The sequence below is a fragment of the Manihot esculenta genome, chromosome 13 (genome assembly GCF_001659605.2).
Source record: "Manihot esculenta cultivar AM560-2 chromosome 13, M.esculenta_v8, whole genome shotgun sequence".
Taxonomy (NCBI): Eukaryota; Viridiplantae; Streptophyta; class Magnoliopsida; order Malpighiales; family Euphorbiaceae; genus Manihot; species Manihot esculenta.
The window spans coordinates 9337329-9359990 of NC_035173.2; the positions used below are offsets into that span (position 1 = coordinate 9337329).

A 22662-nucleotide genomic window follows, 5' to 3' on the forward strand; every position below is an offset into this window, starting at 1 on the left:
ACCACTATCTGCAGTTGTAAATTGTTGATAACCAGAAAGGTTATTTTTGACCGGCTTCGACAACCGCGAGTCAGGTACAGACAACACATTAGAAAGAGGCATATTATACTTTTGTTTCAAAAAAGATGTACCAATACCATCAATTGGCAAGAACGCACCATTTCTGATTGTGATAGAATCAGACCCAAGATAACTACTAATATTTTTTAACAAATGTTTGTTACCTGTCATGTGATTGGACGCACCTGAATCAGCTACCCAGTCGGCATCGTGAACTCCATTGTCGAGTGTGAGAGCTGCAAGAGCTTGTGGAGGGCTTTCACATTGTCCTTTAGAAACCCACCAGCAAATTTTAGCAATATGTCCTTCTCTGCCACAATATTGACAAATTTCATCCCTATAAAGTTCCCGTTCAGCCGGTGTCATTCGCCTCTGGCCTGGTGGTGGTGGACGGCGTTGGGCAGAATACCCCCCTTTGTTCTGATTCTGACCTCGGGTCTACTGGGCTTGAAATCCTCGTCCTTGCGAATCGAAACTGGAGCGTTGATCTGAGCTGGGATTTGTGTGTTTCTGTTGATTCCCATAGAAAGCTACATGTGACGCGATCTGTTCCAGCGAAGTATTGGTCTGACTTGAGAACCAATTCCGCCGTTGATCATGATTTTTCAATTGTGACACTAACTCATTATAGTTAGGTCGTGGTGGCTTGAGCATAGTAGTGGTGAAGGTCTCGTATTGTGGACCTAAGCTAGTGAGAAGATAGAAGACTTTCTCACCATCGGGCACTTTTTTACCAATTGTAGTCAAATTGTCGCAAATCTCTTTAAACAAGCGTAAGTGCTCTGTTATAGAGTTGTTGTCGTCTTTTCGAAAATATGTTAACTGTTGTCGAAGGGTAAACTCTCTCTCTTGTGAGTCTTGAGCATAGGCTTCTTTCAAAGCGCTCCACACATCTCTCACAGTTTCTAATCCGATGACAAGTCCCAGAGATTCTTCACTGAGAGTCCCATAGATCCACCCTCGAAGCAATCGATCGGACTTTTGCCAAGTTTTAAAAGCATCTGACTGTTGTGGTTGATAATTTTCTGGAACTGGATTTGGAGAAGGGTCGAACTTCTGATTTTCTGGAAAATCCCTCACAAGGTGACCGGATAATTCCTGACTCTCAGCTAAACTCAGGACCTGTTCTCTCCAAAGTGGGTAATTTGTCTGTTTAAGTTTTAGAGTTACGAAATTAGCTACATTCAAAGTAGGAGAAGCCATGGGAGCAGACAGAACCTGCTCTGATACCAAGCAAGAAATTATGAAGAAGTGAATAATATAATATTGAATGTAGCTCCAATCATACAATGAGCTATAATACACTGCTTTAAATAAAAAAATAATAACAACTGCTGTAGCAACTAAATAGGAGAAAGCGGAGAAAGCGGAGAAAGTGGAGAAAGTGAAGAAAATGACTGAGTTATTTCAGGTAATCAAACCCATTACCCGTGAGATCCTAACCACTAAGACTTATTCAAACTAAACATATTTACAATAATACACCTTATCTCTCCACAGCTCTAGCACATGGCATCTAGCCTTATAACTCCAGAGTATTTGCATCCTTATAACCCCTTAAATCATTAAATAGTAACTATTTTATTTATATTTTAAAGTATTTATAATTTTCTATTATATATTTAATAATTTATGAAATTAAAATTTAGATTCTTTAAATAAAATTATATAAATTTAATAATATAATTTATAAAATTATAATTATTAAAACTATATAATAAATTTATAATATCTAAAAAATTATTAAAATATATATATAAAATATTTTATTCTATACAGTTTTAGTTTGGTACGGATTGGGTATTGTTTTGATAAGTTTTTTGATTAAAAACTAAAATTAGAACTAAATAATTAATTTTTTTTTTCAATTTCAATACGTGCACAGCCCTACTGGTAATCCTGGGAATTGAACCCATTCAGATGGCTTTCGAATCATATCCAGTTCCATTTGCATCCTAGGCTGCCATGTTAGAAGCACCAGGGGTCTTATATCAAACATGTATGGCCCTTCCTCTATGACCTTAGCTCTACCATCTTCTTATGAATTGAAGAGAAAAATATTTGCCTTAACCATATGAACAGAGATCAGCCCGTAGTTCCTCCATCTCTTGTGTGCAAAATTTTCCATTCCCTGTAACCTAGGAAAGGCCCCAATCACACTACCAATAAGTGCGTTCTTCCACCGGTGAGCCTCTGTTTTCAATTCATCCTGCGTTTCCAAACCCCTTTCTTCGGCATCGATTTCCAGATTCAGTTTCTCTCTTGGCTTAGTCGTCCCTTCGGTACCCATCGTACCTCCACTTTCTCCCTGCCGTCGCTGGTTAGCCGGCGGTCTACGGTTCTTCCTCCGCATAATGGGACACGGCGTGTGTTAGCCTAGCAGCTTAACTGGCGCCGAGAGAAACCCATAGCCCGACGGTTTTTCATTAGAAAAATTGGCGTATGGATTACTTATTTTAGACATATGGACTGTTAGGTTTCTTGCACAGACACATATACGCCCACACACAGAGAATTAAATTCAAAATACTAATTATTTTCTTATTTAGAAGGAGCCAGTCTCTTTACTTCTATTTGTCCTATATTAGTCGTTTCAATGTTTATTTGCTTTGTTTGAAAGTAATTCGTTTATTTGTTTGTTTGTTCAGGTTAAATGATTGTATACATTGTAATATTGTGAAGTATTAGGGGACTAAGATCAGTTTCTTGGTCCCCATCAGATGACTTTCAATTTTGTCTGGAAGAAGCTGTGTGAGGGACAACAATGAGCTCACAATTCCAATCCCTGTTCCTTGGGGTTCCGCTTTCCAGTTCTTTGAAAGGGCAAATCCATGCCAATTCTTTGTATCTGGGAAGAGGTCCGTTATCAAGAAGAACTTTTCGCAAATGTATGTGCACCAAAAAGCATAATGAATGGATTACTCAAGCAATTAGGTTTTCAAATTTTTGTGGCAAGTATGTAGTGTTTCTAAGGAATGCCATTGGATCAAGAAGTGAGTTGAAGGTGGAATGTGTGAAAGAGCCTTTTTCTCAAAGCAGAGCTCTTGTGAGATCGTTGTCTCCTTTGTGGAAAGAGGGATTACTTCTAGTCAGAGGTTCAGTTTTTGTGGCTGTGATATCTGGGGTGTGCTTGTTGGTTTGGTATGGGCAGAACAAAGCCAAGGGTTATATTGAGTCCAAGCTTTTGCCTTCCATTTGTTCAGCGCTTAGTGATTATATTCAGCGTGAGATTGATTTTGGTAAGGTTCGGAGGGTTTCTCCTTTAAGCATAACTCTAGAGTCATGCTCAATTGGGCCTCATGGTGAAGAATTTTCTTGCGGTGAGGTACCTACTATGAAGCTCCGTCTTTGCCCATTTGCAAGTTTGAGGAGAGGGAAGATTGTGATTGATGCGGTTTTATCACATCCTAGTGTTGTGGTTGTGCAAAAGAAGGATTACACTTGGTTAGGTATACCAGCATCTGAAGGTTCTCTGCAAAGGCACTTATCTACTGAAGAAGGGATTGATTATCGTACCAAAACAAGGAGAGTTGCCAGGGAGGAATTGGCTGCTTGCTGGGAAAGACAGAGGGATAACGATGCAAAAGAAGCTGCAGAGAGGGGTTACATTATTCCTGAGAGGGATTCTAGCTTGTCTGAAGATGAAGTTTGGCAGGAGGATGCAATTCAGCTGACAAATTTAACAAACTACAAGTCTTTCTCGTGCATGGATGAAAAGATGCGCTGGAGGGATCACCACTGCATGGACACAGGTCCTGCTTATAATATGAAGCATGCTGATTTGGAAAAAGCTTTTGGTGTAAAATTTCCTGGTTCAGGTCTTAAATTCTGGTCTAGTGTGATTACAGGACCCAAAAAACTCAAATTTAAGAGGAGGAGTAATGGGTGTGATAACTCAGCAGCTGGTATAAATGCTAAAAGACGAATCCTTGAACGCAGTGCATCAAGAGCAATTGCATATTTCCGTGGCCTTGCCAATGAGGAGTTTGATGAACCTTCTCAATCATCTGATGGTTATGATATTATGAGCCTTGACACCCTTTTGGTGCAAATCCAACGTGATAATAATGCAGACGTATCTGTTGATGTAAGTAGTGTGGAAGAACGTTTGCCTGCTGACAACCAGCATGGAGAACCTGATGAAAATTTAGGAATCCAGCCTCTCACAAGGAGCAAACATTTACTTAGTCGTACATATGGTTTCAGTCTTATACGTGATCCGTTTCTTAAAACTCTAGATATACTTACTGAAGCTGCAAAAGTTGGTGAAAATTTTCCATCTAGCACAAATGTGGTAAGGGATGCTAAAATAAATGGCGTAAATGGTGAGTATTTATCAGTTGATGTTGTAAATAGAGATATGGATGCACATACATCTGAGATTAATAATTATACTTCTGGAAAGCCTCATTCTGAACCTGCAATGGTCTATCCAGTTTCAAGTTCATCCCTGACCTTGAATTCTGGCTTATCTTCTTTTTCAAGAAATATCAGGAGATCGTTTTCTTATTTTTTAGCCGGTCCCATTCAGAAGCTGAAGTCGGGATTGGGCCCAAAAGTTGAAGATATTGTTGCAGAGCTTGTTGATGGTGTAGATGTAGTTCCTAGTGAAGGAATTGAGAAGATGCTTCCAGTTTCGCTGGATTCTGTTCATTTCAAAGGTGGAACCCTAATGCTGCTTGCATATGGTGACAGGGAGCCTAGGTGAGAACCAATTCAAATTCTTATACTATTATTTTATTCTTGATCTACTACTAGAGTCTGGAGCAGGTTTATAAAATTGCAATTTTTCTATCCTCTTACAATTTATGGAATTGAATGGCTTGTTAATTCACAAGTTAAAGAGTTTTATAGCATGCCCGTTCAAGAGTCTTTATAAGGGGGAATAATGTGGTTAATTTTGGAAACAGATGGGAAAACCTCCATGTTTTGATATTTAAATGTTTTAGTTATTTTATTCAGTAAGAGTTACAAGTGGATGTTGCAGTCATTGTCTGACTGAGATATAAATATATGTATGAATTCCAGGTAACCGCATCAATTACCAATTGCCGTTTTATTTATCAAAAAATTATAAACAGAAATTATGAGAAAGCACTTTTCTTTACAAGTGAACCAGCAATCAATTCTACTGCAAGCAAGTAATTAATTTTAGCATTTACTATTATAGTAGGGAGACCTTAGCTAATAAAAATCAGATGAATTATTTTGTATAACGACGCAATCTCCAATGGGAGTAAAGTGTCGTTTATACAGTTGAGACATTAACTATTGCTTTATGATTTTACTGCACTGCCTTAGAGAGATGGAGAATGTCAATGGGCATTTGAAGTTCCAAAATCACTATGGCCGTGTGTATGTCCAGTTGAGTGGCAACTGTAAGATGTGGAGATCTGACGCAATATCTGAAGATGGTGGCTGGCTATCTGCTGATGTTTTTGTTGATATTCTTGAGCAGAAATGGCATGCTAATTTAAAAATTGCCAAACTCTTTGCTCCGGTAGAGTATACATTTAATATGATATGTTTATTTAAAATTCTACCTTTTACTAAGTGCTACCTGGGTATTGCCTATGTATGTTAACCATTGTTCTTTTTGCCTTTTTTTTATTGTTTTGTAGCTTTTTGAAAGGATTTTAGAAATTCCAATTGCTTGGTCCAAAGGGAGAGCCACTGGTGAGGTGCTTCTCTAACCCACGTTCAATTTCCTCTCTTTCATAGAAATGTTTAAGCATCTACATCAATTGCGATATTACTATTTCAAGTTACAAGAAATTCTATTCTTGTGTTAGAAAACTGCTTATGTGATTAATAATTTGCTTTCTTGGAATTTTTTAATCATTGGTTGGTCATTACTAAAAAAATGTTGATATTTGTGGGTGTTATGGTAATTATGTTCAGATGTTGAAATCTAGAATGAACAGAATTATGAGAGGTAATATTATATTTTGACTTCTTCAGTCAACAGGGAGTTATTTCCATATCTATTGTTAGATTCATCCTTCATTTTATTACACTTTTTATTTGTTGATAAATTGGACTGCACCTGACTCCACCCAAAAGGTAGCTTATGATGGAGGTTTCTCCAAGTCATAAATTAATTTTTTTTTGCCAATATCTAACTGATGTCGGACTTTACACCTAGGACTAGGCATCTGGAGTTGTGAAGTTTGCAAATTTGAACAGTTGCGGGTGGCCCAATACTGAGACTGAAAAGTTGCCTTTGATAGCCTGTTGATATAACTTACCAAGCCCAAGCCTAACTCTACCCTAAAGGCACCTTATGGGAGAAGGTTGTCTATGTTATATATGAATCATTTTTTTCCCACTACCTTGCTGATGTGGGACTCAACACATCTCCTTCTCACTCCCGAGGCTAGATACCTGGAGTATGAAGTTTGCAAGACTGAATATTTGGGAGTGACTGAACATCAAGAATGGGGTGGCTCTGCTATTATGTTGATAAAATTGATCTGATCTAATTCTACCCAAAAGCCACCCTGTGGGGAGGGACTGTCCAAGTCATAAATGAAGTGGTTTTATGTAATATCCGGCCGATGTGGGAGTGAACACAGTATTCACAGCCAACTGTAGATTTTTATCTCCATACTTCTATAGATGGAACAATTAATTTGTTGATATAATGCATATGCTTCTTGTTCAAATTAATTTCTGTCAGCAAATTTTGTGAAATTTGATTATCATAACACTAGAGACAGATAGATTTTATGAAGAGCTTTAGAGTACAGAGCATATTAATTGTCTTCCTTTATAAGGTGTTGCTATGAGTTCTTGAGACTTGTCTTTTTTCCATTATAAGAAAACAAATGTTAACTTTATATTTATTCTTTTTGGATCTTTCATGTTAGTTTCCTAATAAATTGGCCAGGAAGTACACTTTTCATCAACTAAAATGATCCTAGACAATTTAAGTTGCCATTTTGAATTGTATATACCTTTCCTGATTGCAGGTTCATATTTGCATGTCCAGAGGGGAAACGTTTCCTAATCTTCATGGGCAGCTTGATGTGACAGGACTAGCCTTTCAGATATTTGATGCTCCATCATCATTTTCTGTATGTTCTTGTCTCATTGGTTCTTAAAATGTTCACTTCTCTTCTCTTCAGGTGTGTGTACTATGTTGTGTTTTAGTTACTAATTTGCGGAGCTGAAAACATTTAGGAAGAAGGTTCATAATATGCTCCTATCATCTTATATTTTTGCTTCAATGCATAATGAGGGATACTTGATGACTGGGTGATGTGTGAATTATATACTGATGATGCACTGTTTAGGTGTTGAATCGGTGGTTTAGAAGCTCATCATATATTTTAGAGCATTTTGCATCTCTACCTGTTCCATATGAATCGGGTCCAGTCTAAAGGAGACCACCAATTGAGTCATTTTTTGAGTGTTTAGTTGGTATGCAAAAAGGAAAACGAAATTCTTCAGTCTGGTATTTTATTGTCAGGATTTATATTTGGTTTGTATTAAAGGCAGTGGAGGCATGGAACTGAAGAGATGGGAATCTGAATTCTGAAAACTATTATTTTCTTGGGGGTATCTCTATTCAATGAGGCAGAAATTGCTCTCAAGGAAATGCCTTTGCTAGGCTTAGTATTTATTTGTCTTGATTAGGAACATTTTTAGAAGCAACACACTGGACATAACTTGTAGATTTACAAAAGCCACTTTTAACTGTTTGGCATTTGAAAGGACATAGACGGGCATCATTATACTTCAGGATTTAACGGGTAATAGTTCTCTGTTGAATTTATTTTAATGCTTCTCTACTTGATTTTGGTAGGTTGGATCAAGGCTCTTCTGAGTTCTTTTATTTTTAAAATTCAAGCTATTGCATGTGTCTGTTCCATTTTATCGTACCATTGACCTAAATTTATGCAACCATTTATAGTGTGTTGAAATAAACATAACTGGTCCAGGAGTCCCCAGTTATTCTACTGTATCTGTAATGCTTTAGGTATATACCAAAGGTGCAAAAATTTTTGCAGTTACCCTTCATTTTATTCTTTTGGAATTGGAGACTACTTTAATCAGGTAATCTTGCACTGAAACGTGCATGTATTCATTTTCCAGGACATCTCAGCGAGTTTATGTTTTCGTGGTCAGAGGATATTCTTACACAATACTAGTGGCTGGTTTGGCAATATTCCTTTAGAAGCTTCTGGAGATTTTGGCATTCATCCAGAGGAAGGAGAATTTCATCTAATGTGTCAAGTATGATCTTCCATATGTTTGCCTTTATTTCTGGATGCTTCGGCTATTGATTTCAGCATCAATTCATTGTACCATATGTGCAATACTTGAATCCTTTCTTGGAATTGAAAGTTCTGCATGCTTGTGCAAAATTTCTGTGTTGTAGACTGCTAGTGCTACACACACTCTCCTAATAGGCCCTTATTTTTAAGTTAAAATTGCAAACTGATCGAAGGGATGTTTCACCAATGGAATAGTTGTACCTTAGTTGGATGTGGGGTTAGTAAGTTCTATCATACGCCATTACTTGATCCTCTTGATGGACCTTTCAAGTTCCAATAGCTCTACTATTGATCATTGTATTTAGATTAAGATCATCGAAGTATTCATCGTGTGTTGAGTTCTGTGTGGCAAGTTCCCAAATACCTTCAATTTCTTTTAAAATGTTTCTGGTCTTTCCTCTAAGGCTGTAACCCTTTGATTTTGTTAGTAATTGATAATTGTTGAAGTTAGATTCAGATTTTAAATACAGGAGCTAACTAAGAAGCCAGCAAGGAAAGAGGGCGAGAAAAGAGGGAGAAACAAGAGGGAAACATGTGTGTGTATTTTCCTTATTTATTAGTGGCCATGCCTAGGAGAATATGGTGAATATCTTCTACATTTGATTGAAAGGTAGAGATGCTTGGATATGGATGTTTTCCTTTAGGGAAAAGTATAGAAAAGTATCATGAGATTTCATCAATTTTTCACTTCATGGTCTATGGTTCCATTTGTGTCAAACTAGTATATCGTGGTATCATGCGGTTAGCAAAAGTTCTAAAATATTTTGACACAATCTCATTTCACGAGATATTAATTTCAACACAAATTGAACCATAAACCCTGAAGTGAAAAATCGATTAAACTATATAATGCTTTTTTTATACTTTCCCCTTTCCCTGACATGTCTGAAGGAGAATTAGTGAATCACTTGCTCCTCCATGGAGAGCAGGTGAGAATTCTTTGTTGTGTTTAGTTTGCAGTACATTTGTTATGCTTTGGCAAAGGATTTTGAGATGTAGCTGAATGAATGTAGGAGTCCTTGTTATAGAGAAAGGTTGAGAATCTTTTGAGATGTTATTCCCTTGACCATCTTGTGGATACCATGCGAGATATGTACTATAACTTTTGGATGAATTGAGATTTTTTTATTGTTCAGTTCACTTTTTTTTTTTTTAACTTTGCAAAGTTCTTGAAATGAATATATGTTAGTAGATATGAATAAGATTAGCATACACAACCATATAATAAGCATAAATACATCAAATAAAGACTATAAATCTAACATTCTTAAATATCATTATCATTAATTAATTTATAGCTAAAATATTATGTAGATAATAAAATTATGAGGAGTCGAATTATTGGTAATGGACATTACGGTTGAGTAACTATCGGTAGTGTCCATTATTGGTTTGTAATTTTGTAGCGTTATTGTTTTGTAATTGTGTAACGGCCATTGTACCTGCAAATTACAGGGGCCCTGTAAATAATGGTGAAATGGGTAATGGCCCTCCAAAATCCCATTACATATATAATGGTTGTTATTTGATTCCATGCTCCATATATATTCTCCCTGTGGTAGTTCTTAATTTTGTATAGACATAATATACATGGATTGCACTCAGAATATTATTTTTTTCCCATTACGTATGTGCTGTTACATACTGATTTTTAGGGTACTGATATGATATTTCCTGTTTTTGTTCACAAAACATGAACCTTTTATCAGATGAAGGCGCCAAGATGGACCAATATAGATTTGTTCAATGGTTTTTTCTTCATTTAGAGCCTTGGCTTCTAATGGACTTGCTTTTGAACTTGCATTTGGTTTGTCCCTGTCAGCTTATTTTTAAAAAATAAGGGGTTCTAGCCATTTATATAAAAGCATGATTTTTTAGCAAATAATTTATTAATGAGCTTCTTAATTTTTTTTTAATTTGTAATTTATGCTTGATAACCAACTTTAATATTGCTAGTGTATTACTGAATAATATTATTTTGTAAATGTAAGATTTTATGTATCTAAGAATTTATTATGTTGATTATGCATTGAAAAAGCGTAATAGTTGAACTTCGCATTTAAGTTAAACATTATTTTGAGAGTAGCAGAATTCAGTTATATATATATTTTTTTAAGCTTTGAATTTAAGTTAATTTTTTTTTTGCAAAGCTCAACATAGTGCCAGTTGATACTGTTACTGATTGCTGTTATTTAGAATACTATTTGCACTGCTTTCTTGGATGAATTTATTGGTTGCCAGGAAAGTTTGTACTGGGGAAGGTGAATATCCTCCATTCTTATTTATTTTTAAATTCATGGTGGTAAATTTAAGTTCCACTTTCTGCTTTATACTTCTGACTTCTTATAGCCATTAATATTCATGTTGATCTTAAACTAGCCAATTGCAGTTGTTTTGTTAGTTGTTATTTTTGTACCATCTTGTCTGATTTCTGTACTCCAACTAATGGTTTGTGTACTCTTAATTTATTTAGGTTCCAAGTGTAGAAGTAAATTCCCTGATGAAAACATTTAAGATGAGGCCTTTATTATTCCCAGTAAGTTTATCAGGGTTTGTTAACATTTTTTTTCCCCTGTTGAAATGTGTAATTTAATGTTCCATAATTTTGTTTGCCATTTGCACAAGCCTTCTATTATGAATTTCTTCATCCCAGAAAATTATAGGGAAGGCAGTCCTTGTTTTATCTCTTTAATTAATAAATTAATTGGTTACTTGTATTTTATGGAATTAAATAAAAAAGATCTCAATCTCGCTCCTCTTATTTTTGCTTTCATCTTGTTTCTATACTGGCTGCAGTTAGCAGGTTCTGTAACTGCTGTATTTAACTGTCAAGGCCCTCTGGATGCTCCTATATTTGTGGGAAGTGGAATGGTTTCCAGGAAGATATCTCATTCGGTTTCAGATGTCCCTGTGTCCACTGCATATGAGGCAATGTTGAGAAGCAAGGATGCTGGTGCTGTGGCAGCAGTTGACCGTGTCCCATTTTCGTATCTGTCAGCTAATTTCACATTTAACACTGATAATTGTGTAAGTTATTTCCGATAGTTGATGATGCAAGTGTGTAATCAGATTATCAACCTTTAGTCCAATGTTATAACTGTTGTGCATGTGAACTTTTTTTTCCTTCAAATTTTTATTTAATACTGTTCTTAAACTTTGTAAAGTTCACTTCACATCACAGGTTGCTGACTTGTATGGAATCAGAGCTAGCCTTGTGGATGGTGGTGAAATTCGGGGGGCAGGGAATGCATGGATTTGCCCTGAGGTAAACTACTTGCACTATGGAATTGCAAATATATAGTTGCACATGCATATGCACATGTGAGTTTCTTTTTTTCTTTTGAGGAAATTGGATTTGGTCTTCTTGGTTTGTGAGCTGGGTATTAGACTATTAGCTTTCTAGGATTTACTATTTTGTCTTGTCCTTAATATTTCTGTTTGCTATGGAAGAATGTATGATTATAGTTGGATCATAATATGTAGGCCCTTTCTCCAAATGATATGTTTTAGCATTTTATAGTTTGGTTTTGGATTTTTCATTTAATTGCAGTCAGTGAGCTATAGTTGGTCTTCCATGTTTCTTTCATGCTGAGTTTTATGGCTTTTTTGGTTCTTGTGTTTTGCAATCAGCCTTTTATTTTGTAAGGGATTCACTGTTAACTTGTAATAAGTTTATACCAGGTGGGCAGACATCTGTGCTGATTTCCTTTGCTTCAATCATGTTGATTGACCAGCTGATAATATAGAAATGGAATAAGTTATGGTCTTAATATTTTTATGGTGGGACTGGATTTTTTTCTTTCTAAGATTATTTTATTTCTCTATTCTGATTCAGAATTCCTTGTTATAACAGGGCGAGGTGGATGATTCAGCAATGGATGTAAATTTCTCTGGCAATTTTTCCTTTGATAGGATCATGCATCGATATATTCCGGGTTATCTTCAGCTGATGCCACTAAAGTTAGGGGACCTAACGGGAGAAACAAAACTTTCTGGATCCCTTTTGAAACCGTGAGCCTCAGGGCCTTTTTTTCTGAGCTGTCATTTTCACATTTTTTTCCATTTCCTTTTCCCCCTGATTTGCATTTGCATGTTCAACACACTTTCATTGATTAATATTCTTTTTGGATATAGGAGGTTTGACATCAAGTGGGTTGCACCAAAAGCTGAAGGATCATTTACTGATGCTCGAGGAGATATCGTGATCTCACATGATTATATTACCATTAACTCTTCATCTGTTGCTTTCGAGTTATACACAAAAGTTCAGACAACTTACCCTGATGAATACTGGCTAGATAGAAAAGAGTTTGATGCAAACTATGGCATTCCATTTACTGTTGATGGAATTGAGTTGGACCTACGCATGCGTGGTTTTGAGTTTTTCAGCTTGGTCTCTTCTTATCCATTTGATTCTCCACGACCTACACACTTGAAAGCAACTGGAAAAGTCAAATTTCAGGGAAAGGTTCTCAAGCCATCAAGTATTGCTAATGAGAAGGATCTTCCTTGTGACAAAAAAGTGTCCCATGAGCAAATAGAGGGGAACAAAGAAAGTCTTGTTGGTGAGGTTTCAGTATCGGGTCTTAGACTAAATCAGTTGATGCTGGCGCCTCAATTGGTTGGGCAGTTAAGCATTTCACGTGACCATATCAAGGCAATGGCTTAAATCTTTTTCATGACTCTATATATATACTGAAAGGAACTTGGAAACCATGAAACACAAATTACTATTAATGAGGTTATTGTAGACCACTATTGCATTATGGCAATAGGAGCTGCAAATTGCAATCATTAGATTCAACAAAATATGCAGGCATAACTATAGATGTACTCTTATTAAATTCTTATTACCTGCTTTGGTTAGCAGTTTATTCTAAAATCTAAGCTCTTGCTGATAGTGCAGTTGGATGCCATGGGTAGGCCAGATGAAAGTCTTGCAGTTGAGCTTGTGGTACCCTTACAACCTAGTTGTGAAGAAAACTCACAAAATGAAAAATTGTCATCTTTTTCCCTTCAGAAGGGGCAACTACGAGTTAATGCGTCTTTCAGACCATTACATTCTGCTACCTTGGAGGTATCTCTGAATCCTGTGTGTTATTTATTTTAAGTAGCCAAAGTTTGATTATGCACTTTGAGGTTTATCATCTATATATGCCTTGTGTCAAAGTGCAGGAATTATTTTGAATGTAGGTAATTGACTTTCCTTTCTGTGTATGAACTGGTTGTAGGTACGCCATCTGCCCCTGGATGAGTTGGAGTTGGCTTCACTTCGGGGCACAATTCAAAGGGTGAGCCTAAGGCTATTGTTGAATTTGTCTTTCCGTGTTTTGTTGGTTAATGCTATTCAATATTCTTTGGAATTTTACTTTAGATGGTTGATTGTTCCTACAAGTAATAAATTTGCGGTGTAAATAGTTTGTTTTCATTCCTTTTCTCACATAGAGAAGAAGAAAAAGGCTGCATGAGAGAGAGGGAGCTAATGTCATGGATGGGAAATAAACTTATCATTAGGATTTAGCCTTCTCAGTTGCAATTGATGAAATTTTCCCCTTAATTCATGCGATATGACTATGGAAAATCATTTGATTGATGAGCAAAACATTGATTTAGGGTAATACTCGTAATGAGTGATATATGGAATTCCATATGCATCTTGTGTCTTCCATTATAAACATGGAATCTTTTATATTATGTTAATTCACTAGAGAATGAAATGTAACTTGTTGAGGTTTTGAGTCCATTGACATAGGGTTTTGGTACTGAACCTCATAAATCCTTCTCATATCTTTTATGCATTCTAAATTTCAACATAGTACTAGAGCCTAGGGTTTGAGTTTCAAAGCAATTTTTCTTCCATATTCTTCTTCTTCTTCATTTTAGCCCAGGGTTTTGGTCTCAGAGCTATTTTTGTCCCATACTCTCTTCCTCCTTCATTTTAGCCTAGGGTTTGAGTACCAAGGTTAATTTTCTCCTTCATTCTCATTTTTCTTCATTTTAACCTATGGTTTATATTCCAAAGCAAATTTCTTTCAAATTCGTCTTCTTTTACAATCTAACTTGTATCCAGCTTAAAAAAAAGGTAAGAAAGGAAGCTTGATGATTATTCGTAACTTCATAAAAATCTCTTCATGAGGAAATGTTGAAATCAATGAGGTTTCCCTTAATTCATGGGATATGACTTAGAAAATCTTTTATTGATTAGAAACATCATTGGCTTTATTAATGCTTGTGTTAAGGAGTGTCTTATGGGATTCCATATATATCTGCTATCTTCCATTATAAATGTGGACTATGATGTATTATGCTAATACACAAGTAAATGAAATGTAACTTTTTGAGGTTTTGTGTCCATGAACATAGGCTCTCTGTAGTGGAACCACATAAATCCTTTTTGTTATGATTTTCTCCTATCTTTTCTATCATTCTAAATTTCAGCACTCTATATCGTCTGTGCATTTCAGCTGCTTCTTGAAATTATGTTTATGTTGTATGCTGGCTTTGTTAATTGTAATATATTTGTTGTCAAGAGATGAATGTTATAATAATTGTTTTAGGCTTTCAAATTCCATCTGTAATGTTTCTCTGATATTACTATTGTGCTTCAATTAATTGTTAAACTCCATCCTGATATGTGGAAATTCCTTTATTTTACCAAAGAAAATGAATGATGTGATCCATCAGCCAGTCTTAATATTCAAATAAATCTTTCTGAGCTAATCCAATAGAAACGGGAAAAACACTCAAGTTCCAACAATAATTTTCCATGTATAGTCTTGTGATGTAGATGATATTGGAAATGCATTTTAAATATTAATCAGTATTGCGTTAGGAAAAGATCAACCATGTAAATCTCAATCAATCAGTCACCTGACTTTTTCATGGTGATAAGGTACCCAGTTTTTTTCCCCTTCCCAGTGGCAGGCTCATGGTGACTGCAACATAAGACTGGGTGAAAATTCATAACTTTGAAGGCACCTTCTTTGGGCAATAGATGGCAAAAACTTGGTTGTTTGGAGAAGACCTCATCCTTAAGTATAACTGCTGGGAGGAAAACAACCATGTCAACCATACATACTTATATGCATACACATACACACGCACACATATGTACATCGTTTGATATATTGGATATGCAAGAGTGTATTTACATGCACATATTGAATGGAGAATCCCACATTCACACTTTAGAAAGATGAAGCCAAGTTATCAGCAGAAAGGACCCATAAATCCATTGCTTGAGGTTTTGAGTTGGAATATTGTGTCAAGTCCAAGGACCTGGATGATTCTTAGAAGGATTGGGAAATTTTCATTTCATTATATTTCTGCAGTCCGATAGAAGTATACATGCATGTATTCTTGTAAGCCAATGGGCATAAAATGCAGACTTTATTGTATAGTTTATGAAGTTTCTCAAATCACATCAAACTAACGCCCAATCCTGCTAATTCAGGGGAATATGCAATTAGTTGTATTAATTTTATACTTGATAACTGTTACTCAGGCCATCTATCTTGTTTACTTTCAGGCAGAAATTCAGCTTAATCTGCAGAAGAGAAGGGGTCATGGTGTATTATCTGTGCTTCGTCCAAAATTTAGCGGTGTGCTTGGTGAATCCTTGGATGTGGCTGCTAGATGGAGTGGTGACGTTGTGAGTATCCGAATTTTCTTATAATGGATCTGATTAGTTTGCTTCAATTACTGAGGGGTCTACTTGAATGAGTCCGGGTTTTTATAATAAAATAATCATCTTACTTCAACATACATTCTTTTGATCTTAATATGTTATAATATCAACTTGTTTCGTTGGATGTCAGTCTTGGAGTTGCATGCTTCTCATTGGTGTCCTTACTCCCTAGTTTCATGCTAACATTTTGGTTGAGTTAGTGATCGCCAAAAATCATCTTTTCATAACTTATCTGGAACCTCCAAAATATCCGTCTTCTTATTTGTTATTTATGGCCAAATACATAATTTGGCTCTTAGCCTTCACACAAAAGATCAGTTGGCACCCTGAGCTTTTTGTCAATAATTTTTGAGACTTGACTTTATAAAGTGTAACTACTTAGCCCCGGAACTTTATAAAATATAATTATTAAACCTTTAAACTTTATAAATGATTATTTAAACCTTGAAAATTTTGAGTGCGTGCAACTCACATTCTTGTGTAGGGCTTCAATAGTTACACTTTTATAAAGGTGAGGGGTCAAAAGTTAACAACATAAAGGTCAAGATGCTAGTTGACTTTAGTGTAAAGGTTAGGGGCCAAAATTATATATTCAGCCTTTATTTATTTAGTTTTTGTCTCCAAATAGCTGAGATCTTCTCAATTATTTGTCATCTGTTGGTTGTTTTGGCCAGAAATTCTGCCATGAATATGACCTTTTTTTGGTTTTTTCCCACTATTAGTAACCAGTTATTCTTCTGATTATTCCTGAAACATTGCTATTTCAATTTATTTCCTCTCATTTGACTGCTTCAAAACTTCCTTTTGTTTTTCCAAAATTTTTCAAATTAGCCAGTGATATCTGGATATGTTCTATGTTTCCACAATTGGGGGAAGTAAGCTGCATATAGCTAAAAGATGAATATTCACCACATGTTTGGGAGTATGAGCTTTGATTTATATAGTACATAGATGTCCTAATGCATGAGGTCTCGCGCTTAGCCAGCTTGTATTATCAAGAGGCTATTCCTGCAGTTTTAATCCCTTACCCTTACATTAAAACGGAGCAATGTTCCTATTGCCCCGAGATTCATCCTCATACTTGGTAGATAGTTATTCTTTTTCCTTTATAAATGTTGCACCCAATGATGTGGTTGATGTTCTTGTCTGGTGATGTGCCACTGTTTAGATCACTGTTGAGAAAACCGTTTTGGAACAAACCAGTAGCCGTTATGAGCTTCAAGGTGAATATGTGTTACCTGGCACCCGAGACAGAAACCTTGCTGGAAAGGAAAGAGGTGACTTGTTTAAAAGGGCAATGACTGGACAACTGGGTACCGTCATATCTTCTATGGGAAGATGGAGAATGAGACTTGAAGTTCCTCGAGCAGAGGTTGCTGAGATGCTTCCACTTGCAAGGCTTCTTTCTCGAAGTACAGATCCTGCTGTTAGATCTAGATCAAAGGTTGTATTCTGCTTAAACATGTTGGATTATCACATAACATTATAATCATCGGAAGGTAGATTAGAAGCATCTGGCTGCTTATTTAATATACATTCTGCAATGCTATGTATCTTTTGAATTTGAGATCAGTAATTAGTGCATATCTTCCATGCAGGACCTTTTCATTCAAAGTTTGCAGTCAGTAGCATTATATTCTGAAAGTCTTCAGGACTTGCTTGAGGTATGCTGTTGATATGTTTCAGCATCTTATTACCTTCATTTCTTATTAACATGCTTCACGTTTACGACATTGATTGCATTGATACTCACAGTTGGACCCTATATCTATTTGCGTTTTGATTTCATAACATCTCTATGAAAGCTCAGGTCATACGGGAACATTGTACTGCATCAAATGAAGTCATTCTGGAAGACATAAGTCTTCCAGGTTTGGCTGAGCTTAAAGGCCGCTGGCATGGTTCTCTTGATGCTAGTGGTGGAGGCAATGGTGACACAATGGTATATATTTTCAGTTATTGCATGAAGCCGTAATCTTAAATCATATATTTTTGCTTTTCACAACTGTACATGTGTGTATTTTCAGGTGGACTTTGACTTTCATGGGGAGGATTGGGAATGGGGAACCTACGAAACTCAGCGTGTTCTAGCAGTTGGTGCATATAGCAATAATGATGGTTTGCGCCTTGAGAGGATCTTTATCCAAAAGGATAATGCCACAATCCATGCTGATGGCACTTTGTTAGGGCCTAAAACCAATCTTCATTTTGCAGTTCTGAATTTTCCTGTCAGTCTAGTCCCAACTGTGGTGCAGGTTATTGAATCATCAGCTTCTGACACAGTTCATTCTTTGCGGCAACTTTTAGCTCCAATTCGAGGTATATTGCATATGGAAGGAGATCTCAGAGGAAATCTTGCAAAACCAGAATGTGATGTGCAGGTAAGACTCTTGGATGGTGCCATTGGGGGCATTGATCTTGGACGAGCTGAAATTGTTGCTTCTCTAACGTCGACCAGTCGTTTTCTATTCAATGCCAAATTTGAACCAATTATCCAAAATGGCCACGTACATATTCAAGGAAGTGTTCCCATTAATTTTGTTCAAAATAACTCGTTTGAGGAAGAAGACACAGAAACCGATAAAACTGGAGCAACTTGGGTCCCTGGTTGGGTGAAGGAAAGAAATAGCGACCCTTCTGATGAAACCAGTGAAAAAAAATTTTTAAGAGATAGAAATGAAGAAAGTTGGAATAGTCAATTAGCAGAAAGCTTAAAAGTCCTGAATTGGAATTTCTTAGATGCAGGAGAAGTTAGGATTGATGCTGATATCAAGGATGGGGGAATGATGATGTTAACAGCTTTATCTCCTTATGTCAACTGGCTTCATGGCAATGCTGATGTTATGCTTCAGGTGGGTTAAGGAATGTTCTTTATGGGCTTCCATATGTTATTTGCTATTAATATTTCAATTTTGTGATGCTTTTGATGTGTTTCTAATCAAACAGGTAAGAGGTACAGTTGAGCAACCTGTTCTTGATGGATTTGCTTCATTCCACAGAGCATCTATAAATTCACCAGTACTCCGAAAACCGTTTACAAATTTTGGTGGGACAGTACATGTAAAATCAAATAGGCTATGCATCACTTCACTGGAAAGCCGGGTCAGCAGAAGAGGAAAGCTATTTATAAAAGGCAATCTACCCCTCAGAACAAGTGAAGCATCTCTTGGTGATAAAATTGACTTAAAATGTGAAGTCCTGGAAGTACGAGCAAAGAATATTTTGAGGTATCTATTCTCCAACATGAAGATCTTCATAAAATATGACTTGGTTTGCAGACAGCATCGTCCATCATTTGAATTTATGAATATGCAATTGGTCTTCTGTAATTATCTTTCCTGAATGGGTGTTGGTTCTATGCACTCAGGAAAAGAGCATGTTGTGTCTGTTTAATTCTTCCATTTCTACTTGTTTACATTGTAGGTTCTTTTTTTGGTTGACTCTTACTTTAGTTGTTTTAACTTCTTTATCTTCTTGTGTTGCCTGGAGAAAACTAATGCCTTGCTAAACTCAGTGGCCAGGTTGACACTCAGTTACAAGTAACTGGTTCTATACTTCAACCAAACTTATCAGGAAATATTAAGTTGAGCCATGGAGAAGCTTATCTACCACATGATAAGGGTAGTGGAGGTGCTGCTTTTAATAGATTGGCATCAAGTCAGTCCAGGCTTCCTGGCAGGGGGCTCAATCGAGCAGTTGCTTCTAGATATGTTTCACGGTTTTTCAGTTCAGAACCTGATGCTTCAAGGACCAAGTTCCCTCAAACTACTGGTAACATATCATTCATCAATTTTTGTGGTGTGAAATTCTTCTCCGGTGACCATGTGCAGATATTAGAGATCAAAATTTATCTTTTCTGGGACCTGTAATTTACAAAAACTTTCTTTTCTTTGGGAAGATTTTCTAACTCTTGAAATATCTCTTTACGTAGAATAATGGGGTCAGACTTGAAGGATTGCTGGATTTCTTTTTCTTTGCTAATAAAAATGCCTTAACTTTTATGCTGTGGATTTTAAGTTTCCGGCAGTAGTTCTGTGAAGACTTACTTATTTTATGATGTTTCTTTTGTGTACTTGCAGTTAAATCAACTGAAGCTGAAAAGGAATTGGAGCAATTTAGCATTAAACCAAATGTAGATATTCGCCTTAGTGATTTGAAGCTTGTGTTAGGACCAGAATTGAGGATTGTTTATCCGTTAATTCTCAATTTTGCTGTTAGCGGAGAGCTTGAGCTAAATGGCTTGGCACATCCAAAGTGGATAAAACCTAAGGGTGTTCTCACATTTGAGAATGGCGATGTCAATCTTGTTGCCACTCAGGTGTGTATATTTTTCTTGCGGCCAAAGCACTTGTTTCATTTTTCATTAGGTTGGCTTATGGTTTCACTAAATATGCTGACGTTAAGGTTCTGAATTGCAGGTGAGGCTTAAGCGAGAGCATCTAAATATAGCAAAGTTTGAGCCTGAGCATGGACTAGATCCTATGCTAGACTTAGCGTTGGTTGGATCTGAGTGGCAATTCAGGATTCAAAGTCGAGCCAGCAATTGGCAAGACAAACTGGTGGTGACCTCCACTCGTTCTGTGGAACAGGATGCTCTCACACCTAGTGAGGTAACAAGGGAATTTAGACAAGTTCGACAGACTTTTTTCACCCCAATTACCTTTCCTATATTCATCATGCCTACTGTTACATATGTGCTTGTACATTGATCGGAATGAGTCTTTCTAATGAGATGTTGGATTTTGAATCTGAGTGCATGAATACATCTCAAACTCTTTCAACTTAGAAAAATATATGTATGAGAATTCGGATAGTGTTCTTTTAATGCATTATCATATATCAGGTTCAGAAAGGAAGAAGGGAAGGGGGGGGGGGGGATGAAGGATATTGTGCATTTTTTTTAAAATTATCAATATATACATTTGTATCTTTTTTAAGCCTATGACAATTTATCATTTGATAGGCTGCTAGAGTCTTTGAGAGTCAATTAGCGGAATCCATACTGGAGGGTGACGGCCAGCTTGCATTTAAAAAGCTTGCAACTGCAACACTTGAAACATTGATGCCAAGAATAGAAGGGAAGGGGGAATTTGGTCAAGCTAGATGGAGGCTGGTGTACGCCCCACAGATTCCTAGTTTACTTTCGGTCGATCCTTCAGTTGATCCTCTAAAATCTTTGGCCAATAACATTTCATTTGGTACGGAAGTTGAAGTGCAGCTTGGGAAACATCTTCAGGTTATCTCAGTTCTACTAGTTTTATTCCATTTTTTTTAGGATAATCTATAAAAGTTAGTCTGTGAGATTTTATTCAATTAACAAAATAATCATTTTTAACACCATTAAACTATAATAATTTAGTCTTTCAAATTTCACTTTTTATAACAATTTATTCCTTTAGTTTTAATAATTTGTAACAATATAATCCTTTAATTTGAGTTGATTTTATTAATTTACGGTTGATTATCGCTAAATTTAATAGACTTTATTAATTTATTTAACAGATAGACTATTTTGTTAAAAAAAAAAAAGTCAGGAGCTAAATTGTTTCTCTTAAAAAAGCAAGGATTAGGTTGTGGATTTTGGTAAACTTCAGGGACTATACTGTAAATTATCTTTTTTAATTTACTGAATGAATTCAAATCTTATTCTGTTTTAAAGATTCTTCTTCATTAAGTATCTAGTAATCTTATAATTCATCTTGCTCTCTTGCTAGGCCTCTATTGTAAGGCAGATGAAGGACTCGGAGATGGCAATGCAATGGACTTTGATTTACCACCTCACAAGCCGCTTGCGAGTGCTCCTACAATCTGCCCCCTCCAAACGCCTCCTTTTTGAATATTCTGCCACGTCGCAGGACTGATTAATTAGCCACTGCCACCAGTGGTCGGCTGGTCTACGTTGGATCAGATGAGTGATCTTTCAATGAATGTTACTGCATTTGCCTGTCCATATCAGTTTTAGAAAAATCTAGTCGAAAAAAAGAAAATAGATTAATGTATGATTAGATGTATAGATGTATTTGATTATTCTTTGCTCATAAATGAATGAATTGTCCATTTGTTCAACACTATGAAAAAACAAAATTAATGAAATCAAATTTGTGAATAGTGGGAAATTTTGACAAATATAAATGGATAAGAGCGTTTGTTTTTACTTTATGGTGGCATTGTTGGTAAATGTAAAAATTTGTTAAGAGCTTCTTGATCAATTTTTGTAGGTAGTTGACGAGAAATATAATGATGAAACTGTAATTAAAGGGCTTTTTGCCCTTAAATTATACAAATTTATAAAAGTATTAAATTTTATTTTTCTGTTGAAAATTTATTTTTGAACCATTTAAACATAGACTAAATAGAGTGGAGTTTGCTTATTTATCTTTGTTAAAGTTTGGAGGGGGAGTAGAAATTTGAATTGAAAGCTTTATTATTACAAAACCCATCAATCAATCAATAATGACGAGAGAATTACAAAACTCATCAATCAATCAATCATTCAAATCAACTTCATCTAATTAAGAACGAGCATGCTTTGAATAAATACAATCCTAGGACAAGCTGAAGTATTTTGCGTCTATGGTTGGGTAACTTTATTTGTTATCTTTAATTTGATAGTCGAAATAATTAAATTTTATTAAA

The 22662-nt window shown here is 36.0% G+C and overlaps 1 protein-coding gene across 3 annotated transcripts; it reads left to right on the plus strand.

Annotated features, from left to right (window-relative positions):
• Window positions 1-1941: 1941 nt before the first annotated feature.
• On the plus strand, window positions 1942-22180 carry LOC110629888 (protein TIC236, chloroplastic). 3 transcript variants are annotated; one of them, XM_021777084.2, is made up of 24 exons: window positions 1942-2059; window positions 2709-4764; window positions 5362-5560; window positions 5682-5741; window positions 7032-7136; window positions 8158-8298; window positions 10813-10875; window positions 11136-11366; window positions 11521-11604; window positions 12193-12350; window positions 12474-12996; window positions 13246-13416; window positions 13571-13630; window positions 15868-15990; window positions 17195-17470; window positions 17625-17690; window positions 17837-17968; window positions 18054-18878; window positions 18973-19253; window positions 19541-19797; window positions 20106-20344; window positions 20445-20636; window positions 20990-21262; window positions 21741-22180. In XM_021777084.2, the coding sequence occupies exons 2-24, from the start codon at window positions 2825-2827 to the stop codon at window positions 21885-21887; spliced, it is 6546 nt and encodes a 2181-aa protein (XP_021632776.2). In that variant the 5' UTR covers window positions 1942-2059; window positions 2709-2824; the 3' UTR covers window positions 21888-22180. The 3 variants fall into 3 exon arrangements, with proteins under 3 accessions (XP_021632776.2, XP_021632774.2, XP_021632775.2); XM_021777082.2 differs by having other exon boundaries at window positions 1958-2500; XM_021777083.2 differs by having other exon boundaries at window positions 1958-2245.
• Window positions 22181-22662: the final 482 nt, after the last annotated feature.